This window comes from Epinephelus lanceolatus, chromosome 19, assembly GCF_041903045.1.
Source record: "Epinephelus lanceolatus isolate andai-2023 chromosome 19, ASM4190304v1, whole genome shotgun sequence".
NCBI lineage: Eukaryota > Metazoa > Chordata > Actinopteri > Perciformes > Serranidae > Epinephelus > Epinephelus lanceolatus.
Genome location: NC_135752.1, coordinates 6,652,362 through 6,662,827, shown reverse-complemented (window position 1 = coordinate 6,662,827; position 10,466 = coordinate 6,652,362). Strand labels below are relative to the sequence as shown.

Genomic DNA, 10,466 nt, shown 5'->3' with positions numbered 1-10,466 from the left:
GTAGGTGTTAAGGGAAACTAAAGTCAATGACTGTGTCTCTCCTCTCTCTCGCCCTCTCTGACTCTTTCTACTAAAAAGGCAGAACTAAAAGCCTCTGGCACTGAAACAGGCCAACAGTTTCTGCTGCACTCTTCAGATTGCACTATTTGTCATGTGCCTAATCTGGAAGTCATCAAGCCCTGTGTTTAGTTTTGAGTGCGCTGGTGGAGGAAGGGAGCCACAGGGTTGTGCCAGAGGTTTCTCTGTACAGTCCACATGGAGGGAGGAACATCTGGGGAGGGACTCATTGTTTTGTGATCACAAACACACACAGGTAGTGCACAAATAAAAGCATATGATAGTGAGGGAATAGTGAAGGTGGTATGATCAGTCTTTTAATAAAATAATGATAATAATGTATCAAATAACAACGTGAAAACAGTGGGACAATGCTGAAATATCCCAAAATCTGCAGCTTCTCTTGGCTTTACAGAGCTTTAGAGAGAGTTTCAGCTCATTTTTTAGCTGTCTGGCCACAACTTTACTGTTTTGGTTTATTGTCACTGCTCTCATAGTGTCGTTTTTAGTGAACAAGCTGTAAAGAGCCACAGTACATGACCTGCTCAGCAGCAAACAGCAGACAGACACAGTTAAAGACTAGCTGAACATTGTGAAGCATTTAACCGCTGGAGAGACAAATATTTCCCCCAGGAGTCGGTAGAGACCAAAACATAGCCAAAAGGAAAGAGAAAATTAGTTTGGTCAGATAGACACAATCAAGACTCCAAATTAATGATAATGTTGCTCCATTAAACTGGATGTATATAAGCAACTGTTTGCTAACAAATTCACCAAATGAAAAATTTGAAGAGCAGTGGTGGAAAAAGAGAGAGAGAGAGGCTGCTTATGCATAGGGCCCAGAATTTGGTGCTACGCCCCTGCTCGTAACTATAGCTGCCAAATAAATGTAGTGAAATACTTACAAAAAAATACAAGTATCCCAAAATTGTATTTAAGTGCAGTACTTGAGTAAATGTACTTGGTTGAATATGAGGCAGGCACACACACACACACACACACACACACACACACACATTCACAGAGAGACACACATGCAGAGTTCAGTTCTGCATCAGTGGAAAAACTGATCACCCGCTGGCTGGAAAACATACCCACCCCCACCTCAAGGGCCAAACCGAGGTCTCAGCACCAAACTGGCTGCTCCACTTGCTGCATCTCCTCCCTCCTCCCCTCCTCCCTCCACCCTACAGTGAAGCTTCCACTGGATAAAAACTGAAACCAAACCTTAGTTTTTCTCCCTTCTCTTTATTCGTTTGGCAGAAACAAATGGGAACAGACAGGACGCTATCTACGACTCGACAGGCTCCCTGAAACCAGACATTACTAACAACAGCAATACTTCATGTGTGTGTGTCCTCATTTATGTCCATGTCTTTGTGCACAGATTACAGGATGTCTGCTGAAGGAGGACCAGACACAGACCTTTCACAGGCCATCTCTCAGCTCAGGCTACAAATAAAGCTCACTTCATTTACAGGAGTTTTGCAGAGTAGAGGACAAACAAAATGCACCACAGAGCTTCCTCTGCTCGTCCTTGTGCAGTCTGCATGAAGAATCATTTCCATCAATACATTTCAAGGGTCTGCAAACGCGTTAATCATTCAAATAACAGTACATTCTGTAAGCTTTAAAAGGACATCCACTCTGAACTGAAGCTATTTATTCTGTGAGTAGTTTATTCTGACTGAGTAGTGGTTCCCTTGTTGAGTTAATGCTCACACAAACAGTTAACAGATCCAGGTTCGCTGGTCGTGGTCTGGTGACAAAAACACCAGTGTTTTTAAGGCAAGAGTGACATCATCAGCCCAGCCTGGATCAAGCTGACCAATTTTCATTCTGCGATCATAACTATGTACAAAATATATATAATCACACTTATTTACAGAACATGTGGTGACAGACAGAGCCTCTCTAGGCACCCACATGCTTGAACATGAATACAATAACAGACACAGCACCTCTAGTGGCTGAATGACAAACACTGAGAAAAAAACTTGGCACTTGTAGATTTCTCCCACATAAACACACAAAACAGAGACAAACAAAGAGTCAGTTTTAGTGGTAAACAATGCAGGGGCCTCCATTTCACAGGCCAGCCTCATGAGAGCAGACAGAAGGGCAGGTGTCTCTCCCTTCTGCTTCCTCTTCTTCTCTTCCCAACAGGACTTAAGTATCTGGGCCTCAGAGGAGGCAGATAAGGCTTTTCCCCTCCTCGATCTCCTCCTGAACCTTGTCGCTGGAGGTGGCGATCTCAGCCTGTGCAGAGAAGACGGCGCAGATGAAGGTGAGCACAGTGCCGCCCATGGCAGTGTAGAAGGCCCAGCCCATGGAGCAGAGCCCAGCCCGGTATGGAGCCGCATCAGGGCCGCAGTACAGCTGGACCTTGTCTGAACCCCAGCCAGCGGGGTACAACATCAGACCCAGGATCAAAAACAGACCTGTGACAAGAGAGACAGAGAGAGAGGGAACGTTAATTGATGATACTTTATTAAAATAAAACATAGATAGCAATATTAAAGTGCCAAACAACATACAGATGAGCGTGAAAGTTAATTTTTGACCTTAGAAATAGGAACTATTTTCTTTCTAACAAACAAAAATCGGTAACCCCATCAGTGCACAGATTAAGTGTGCATCCACTCATGAACAAAAGGCTTGTCCTTGTGACAGCGTGAGATGTAAACATTAATGTCGTGCTCCTCAGCTGAGCTGTAACATTAGCTAGTTCAGTGGAGCTAGGTGAGCTAGCAGTAGATGCATGCTTCCTCCTGCTAAGTGGTGCAGCTGGTGGATGTAGTTTTAAGTTCAAATGTATTTTTTTGGCGCTTTGAGCACCACAAGCCGAGTACTATCTAGTTCCATTATGCCGGAGAGAAGGCAGACATCTCTATGGCCGATATCTCCAACACTCAGCAACTCAGACCAGAACAGATGTAGACTAATAAACGGCACTACAGGTAAGAGGGAAAATATGTATTTTTGATTTTGGGTTGCCCTGTCCTTGAAGGTACTTTGGGGAGTTTTTGATCACTACTTTCTAGTCTTGATTCAAATCATAACTTGAGAAGCCCAGTCAACTCTCATGTGGTTTGTTGATTCACTGAATTTTTTAAAAAAAAGAGCTGCACTGAAGTAGACACGCTGCCATTGCTGCAGTGCAGCTCATCTTTAAACGTGCAGGTAAATGTATGCACATGATGTCACTGTTAAATGTGTCTAGACTCAAACAGATCCTGTAGGACTGGTTATATGTTGAAAATCTAGTCATTGAATGCCATTAAAATAAAGATTATAATCTACATAACTTCTCAATGACATTTAGTCCGACAACAAACCGAGGTTTTAGGAAAAAGGAAAGTAAAAGCGTCAGGCCTCTGCTCCATACAATCAGTTTTACTTTCCTAGAATTCCATTATTATTGTTTTGATTGCAAAGGACAAGGACTGCATTTCCTGCCTGAAATTCCACTTTTAAAATATCCTGTGTTTGGAATTCCTCTTCAATGATCTGTTTCTTGTTATTTTGAGAAACGGAAACTTAGAACTGAATCATTTAAATTGTAATCTAGCATATAATTTCTGCTGGATTTATCCATTCAGATTGGACATAAGCAATGTATTAATGTAATTTTATTTAGCAGCTAATGTTGCTAATTACATGAAAAGTGCTTAACAACAGCAACAGTGCTGACAGAGCTAATGGTGTTAACCAGAGGGGAACTGGAGAGTAGGCATTACACTTCTGTGATGTAGATGTCCTGATATCAGTGGTAACCGCTGTATGAGCGCAGTGCAAAGCAGTGGCAATGAGCTAGCCATTGGGATACACACATGCACTAACATGCATGTGCGGCTGGACTGGTTTACCAACATCAACAAACTAAGGCTGTGCAATTAATCATCTGGTGATCGTGATCACGATTTTGAGGTCAAACAATTTCAAAATCAATGAAATCGAGGGTAAATGATTTTTGGTCACGGACGCCTGGAGATGTTTTGTCTTCTACGGAAGCTGCACATGTGCATTACCGCCCCTCCCCTCCTCTCCTCTATTCACTCCACGAGCCAGTCAAGTAGGTGAACTATGAATAATGCGAGGGGCAGATGATCACGTAAGATTTCAAAAACAGTGTGCGGAAAATGGCAGAGGGAGAGCAAGAGAGGTTGGTCTGTGTGTGTGGTTGTGCGTGTGTGTGTGTGTGCGCGCTTCGGGGCCAAACTCCGCCATGTGCGATACAGAAAGCTGAGGAGATTTGTAAACACCATGTCAAGACAAAAATGACATGCCGTGCGCCGCATAATTGTGATTTCAATTTTGACCAAAAATAATCGTGATAATGATTTTTTCAATAATCGAGCAGCCCTACAACAAACCACAGAGAAACAACACATATAGAGGACTTCATTCTCTGCTCAGGATACCATTATTGCATTTTATCTTTAAATAACAAATAGTGGTTTGCTGCTATATTAATGCTCTGAATTTCACATACAGAACATTTAAGCGTGTGTCATGATTAATTTCAGACTAGGGCTTTAAAGCTGAATATTCTCTACATTAACAGACTGCCTTTATCTGTTGGTGGGGGTAAAACATCCCTGCTTTCACTGTCACTGTAAATGAGTTTCTTTCACCACAGACACCAGATCCATCTATAAAAGCAGTCCATGTACAAGATTCAGTAGGAGCACATGTCTGGAGACTGTAAGTAATTAAACCACATTTTATTACAATCCTGCCAGTAATTTAAGGGGAATCTGCTGCACCATCTTTAGGCAAAAACCCACAATAGATCAAATGTGCTTCAGTTTCTGATGACTGCAGCAAATTATCTCTGTGACCACCACCATCCTCTGGTACGATAACATTTCCTGCTATCAGTGCCATCATGGCATCCAAAGCATCTCATCAGGACAGAGAAAAAATAAAAGTTGCACTGGGCAAAAATGATTTCCTGACCACCGTCTGAAACGTGACTGAAGATAATCAGAGCAAGAAAGCAGGAAGCAGAGACCTGATCCTGAATCTTGACACACATGACTGTCAGGTCAGGGCATGACACAGAGCAGAGAACAACAGGAAAGAGGGAGCTGAAGGGCTTTCCCGCCTGACCCAGTCACCGGCTGACCCTCCGGCGTCCTGCGTCTCAGTGGAAGGATGGAGTCACTTCCTGTCTTACTGTGACCCACTTCTACTGCCGTGACTTGGCTTCAGTACCTTTATACAACTCCAAGTAACTACTGGAGATGGAATCCAAGGATAGGGAATCCAAGGATTACAGCACCCAGAATACCGGCACAACAGGTTTCTTTATCCTCTTAAATTAATTTTCATGGAAAAACTGATTCCTCTGATTGGTGGACCCTTACCGACTAAAGGTATATAAATAATTGAGGAATAGACTCATTCAGACTAGCCGACTGCTTCAGAGATAGGGAGTCAGCACTTTTTCCGCCTCTCTTATTTACCATGCCAGTAAATCTTAATAAATTATTCTTTGGTGCTCATGGTTTCCGTAAAATGAACTTAACGAATTAATTGTGGATCTAACCGAGCTAACAAAGTGTTGCATGACAAAAGTTTAAACATCTAGGCCAATATTTGTATGAGCAATCCAAGCAGCTCACTAACATAAGCTCAAGCGGGTAGCCTATGACCCGGTCAGCTCTCAGAGGTTTTTTACATCCAAAGAACCAGAAACAACCAGACATGGCATCTAACTGAGACCTGTGTTTATTTGTCAAAATGTGTAGCCACACCAGGCTAGTACAAAGGGCCTGGCATTTTGTTTCGTTTATGTAGGGCTGGACAATATTTCAACATTACATTGATACAATGATATAGACTAGATATCATCTTAGATTTTGGTCATCATACATCATGACAGTTGTCTTTTACTGGTTTTAAAGACTGCATTACAGTAAAGTGATGTAGTTTTCGGGAACCTATCAGACTATTCTCGCTGTTCTCTTATCTGCCTTTACCCACTCCCTTCACACCACTCATTACATCTCCATTACTGATGATTATTTATCAAATATCTCATTGTGTAAATATTTCGTAAAAGCACCAACAGTCAACCCTACCATATCATCACGATATCAATATTGACGTATTTGGTCCAAAATATTGTATTATTTGATTTTCTCCAAGCCACTCGGTCTTAGTTTTACGGTACACTCAAAATACAAGTGTAGGGAGGTGGAGAGGGAGACAAAACAAGAACAAAAATATTAAAAGATTTGCTGAATTATTCACATTATATTATCATATATGTATTACTAACATGATATCTATATTTGAATTTTTTTAGTATCATGGTTATCGTCAATACTGTTATATTTCAACACCTCTACTTCTACCTTACGACATTTTAGAGGCAAATTTTGTGCTTTTTACTCCACTACACTTATTCATTTAGTTAGTTATTTTGGTTTGTTTATTTAGTTTGCAGATTCAGATAAATAATACAAAATATAATCAACAAATAAAATGATGTAGTAACATTACAGATTAAGATGAAACATTATTGATCCCTGGAGGTGGGGTGGGGGTGTCACAAGCTACGCAGCAGGTCATAAATAATTAAAATGAGCTCCACCTTTACCAGCTGTAACACTGAAGTGATGAACATATTAATGCATTAATAATCATAATACAATAATAGAATATATATTTTCCTGAAATGGGCTACACTGAGTTCTTTTGGTACATTAAGTATATTCTGATGTACACTTTTGTAGATTTACTCAAGTAAAAATTTAAATGCAGGACTTTTACTTGTAACAGAGTATTTGAACACTGTGGTATTACTTCTTTTTATTAAGTACAATATCTGAGCACTTCTTCCACCACTGTGACATACACTGCTCTTCTTAATAAATGCAGCTGGTTGTATATTGAATGAAAAGAGATAAAACCTTTACTCTTCAAGTAATTTAATGTCATGAGGTTTCTGCTCTACACTTCCTTCAGTGGATCAATCAGCTGGCCTGCTGGACGAGAGGCCTGCCTCCAATCAAAGCTCAGGGAGGAAACATCATTTACAATAACTTAATTACGGACAATAAATGAACCAGATGGACTGAGACTTTCAGTCCTGATGTTCTAAGCTCTCCTTCGTCAAGCATGTCTCGCTGCTTTGCTTCATAAAAACGTACATGGAGGTGAAACTGTCTCGCTCTCCTAATCTCCCACTCCCTCTCTCTGCTTCCTTTCTTTCTGCTCCCATTCTCTCTCTCCCTCTTAAAGCACCCAATATCGTATTAAACAAGGAAATGAAAACTAGGTCATAAATTCTTTCCACATGTTGCTGCATTGCCCTGACGTCCAGACCGGCTCCAGTGATGGATTGAAGGTATGGTTTTAATTCACAACCCCACCCCTCCTAAGACCCCCCCCCCCTCCATGCACACACATACACACACTCCCACTTCCCAGCTTCCCCCCCTACAAGCTGGACCTTCTAACCTAATATCCCTCTGCACTCCACCCTCGCAGCCTCACTATTCCCTCAGCACTGGCTCTTGTCTCCGTTAACTTCCAAGCTGTCAATTCTCCACCATCAATCCATGCCTGATAGCTGCCTCCCTGCCACCAACACCACCCCCCTACTCCTCCTTTCTAACCTCTGCTCCCACAGCCTCCACTCTGTAATACAGCACAGCAGGTCGGCACTCAGCTCCAAGAAATCTGGCCACCCCTCTCCTTTCCAGGAAAACAACCAGAGCTGGGTCCACCTCTGTGATCCACCAAGGAAAAAATAAAGACAAGAGTCAGCGAGAGGGCAATTTTCACTATTACTGGTTACAGTCTGGTCTATGATACAGTAAACAGCCCAGGGTGATGTCTTCAAATGTCTGTTTTGTCCAACTAACAGTCCCAGGTCTTCGTGCGTGGCCTAAATACTTAAAAATATGCTGAAAACTGCACTAACTCATCATCCTTTTCATTTGATAAATTCGAGCGGTCTAATTTAACAGCCCTGCAATAAATCCTCCCTTTATGAAGGTTACAAAGTTCAGTTTTAGAGAGGTTGATTAGACTTTATGATCACTGCAGAGGCTGTTAATATGCGGTGCTGCTGAATTATACTAGCAGGTGTTTCTAATATTTTGTCCAACCTACAAAACATAGGAACCACTGCATTACTTTTGGTGTATTCAATAAATTAGCAACTGAGAACATGTCATGTTGAAATGAGTAATTGTGAGCCTATTATTATGGCTAGCTTGTAGCTTAGAGCACCACTTAAACATGGCTGCAGACTCTTAAGTCCTGTTGCATATTATTTGTTCTTAAAGCTGCATTAATTGACTTCTTGCGCCAGGTGGAGGTTACTACAACAAGCTGTAACACCCTCAGTATCACCCCACGAAGGTGATATGGCAAATATGTTAGTAATGTCAACTATTTACACATTCAACAGATACAAAGCAATATGTTTGTGTCCATATGATGAGTGTGTCACAAGCTGGGAGACAATAAGTAATAGCTGGCATTTATGGGCCTTGGTGGAGGTCTAACCAGGTGCCATCAAGTTAAAGTAATGTTAGAAAGGGAGGTATCTAATGAATACTCTTGATACTTTAAATACATTTTGCTGATATTTCTGTACTTTTAAGTTAAGTAATTCTGTAGTAACGTAACATTTCAAATTTCAGACTATGGAATTTCTTCTTTTACTTAAAAGTTCTGTATGCAACTTTCAGAGTATTAATACGAAAGCATATCACTATGTAAAGATATAGTGGAGTGATGACGTCCTAAGCAGAGAATGAAGTTACGCTTCCTCTGTGTGTGTTGTAATCCGAGCTTCTCTGTAGTTTGTTGTGGTAAGCTGGTGTGGCCATGCATACGTTATTAGTGCTTGTGTGTATTCCACTGGTGTCGCCGGCTCTGTGAACTGTGCTCATACACCGGTTAGCGCTGATATCAGGACAGTGCCCCTCGGTTAACAGTATTAGCTCTGTTAGCAATGTTGTTGTTTATGGAGTTAGCACTGTTAGCTGCTACCCTCTACCTCAGCCCCCTCCATGTTGAGAACTGTGTGCAGACAACTCATACACTATGAATTCCAAACAGACCCTCTGAGTAAAGGCTTTGTGTACTTCTTCCACCATTGTACTCTACTAAACTGATACAAGCTGAACTCTGAACACAAATAACTGATAATATTTTTCAGTTAAAGTTTGGATCCTAGATTTCATTATCACATTGTTGAGACCTCAAATTGAGATTATTATACTTAAGCTTAAGGTAGCGAAAATAATTTTTTTGACAAGTTACTCTGAGTTGTGTTTGTGTTCACCTGATGTATGTAAGTCCAATATTCACTCTCTTTTAGTTCTATTTTTGGTCTCCACCAACTCCCGAGGGAAATATCTGTCTCTTTAGCAGCTAAATGCTCCACTATGTTCACCAGTTAGACTAACTGTGTCTGTCTGCTGTTTGGTGCTGGGCAGCTAGTATATAGTGAATTTTAAGAGCTTTTTCAATCAAAAAACAAAAAAAACAACAACAACAAAAAACAGCTGCCTCTTGTGGCTGAAAAAGTGTTTAATTGATGAGAGTGGTGCGACCAGAGGGGAAGCAAAACAGTTAAGTTGTGGGCCATAAAACCAAAACAACAAACTGAAAGCTAGAGAAAGTTAGAGATAAGAGTTGGGAGGGTCCAGTACCACCTATCACAGAGCACTTAATCATTTTAATCCAATGTTAACGTAAAAAATAATAATTGCTGCAGCTTTAATGCTGGAAACAGCTGGACTCCTAAACAATAAGGCATTCAAACAAATAGAGCCCACCATGTACAGTATCTATGGTAACAGTATGCCAACACTGACACCATATAAAATAAAACTGTATCCACCTGCATACCTACATGATAATAGCCTTTGCTGTTTATAGTAATCTCCTGCTTCCCAGTTAAATAATATGTATTTATTGGCTGTAAAATGCTACCCATTTTAAAAATGACAGATTTATGAAGGTAAATGCTGCAGTGTAGAAACAACAAAGGTGTTTCTAATATTGCACGTTTGCTCTACATTGGGTTGGTGTCATTATAAAACAGCAACACCTCCAATGTAAACAAAGATTTCCAGTAAAAGCTATTAAGTGCATGGGAATCCCATTTCTTATAAGTAAGAGTCACAGCTCTGCTTTGCATCACACATGCTATCTTATGTGAGAATCATCACTGCGCAACAATGCTGCTTAAAGTTCCTGTAACACATTTGTTTTGTTTCCTTCAGTACCAGCCTGGGGCTGAGTCATGGTCAACGGTTAAACCTGTGACGAGGTGTGTGACTCACGGCTGGAGGAAAAGTTTATGGTTGGTAATAAAAAGAATTCGACACTGAACGCAACAAGAATTGGAGACAGTTTTACAGGCTGAGTTGGTT

At 41.0% G+C, this 10,466-nt stretch overlaps 1 protein-coding gene across 2 annotated transcripts in view; it reads right to left on the bottom strand.

Moving 5' to 3' along the window:
• Window positions 1-1,285: 1,285 nt before the first annotated feature.
• lhfpl2a (LHFPL tetraspan subfamily member 2a) overlaps window positions 1,286-10,466 on the bottom strand; it is a 62,472-nt gene continuing 53,291 nt past the window's right edge. For both annotated transcript variants that reach the window (XM_033646145.2, XM_033646146.2), the window contains one exon: window positions 1,286-2,498. In XM_033646145.2, coding sequence (XP_033502036.1) covers window positions 2,242-2,498 — 257 coding nt within the window. In that variant the 3' untranslated portion in view covers window positions 1,286-2,241. The remainder of the gene's footprint in view (window positions 2,499-10,466) is intronic.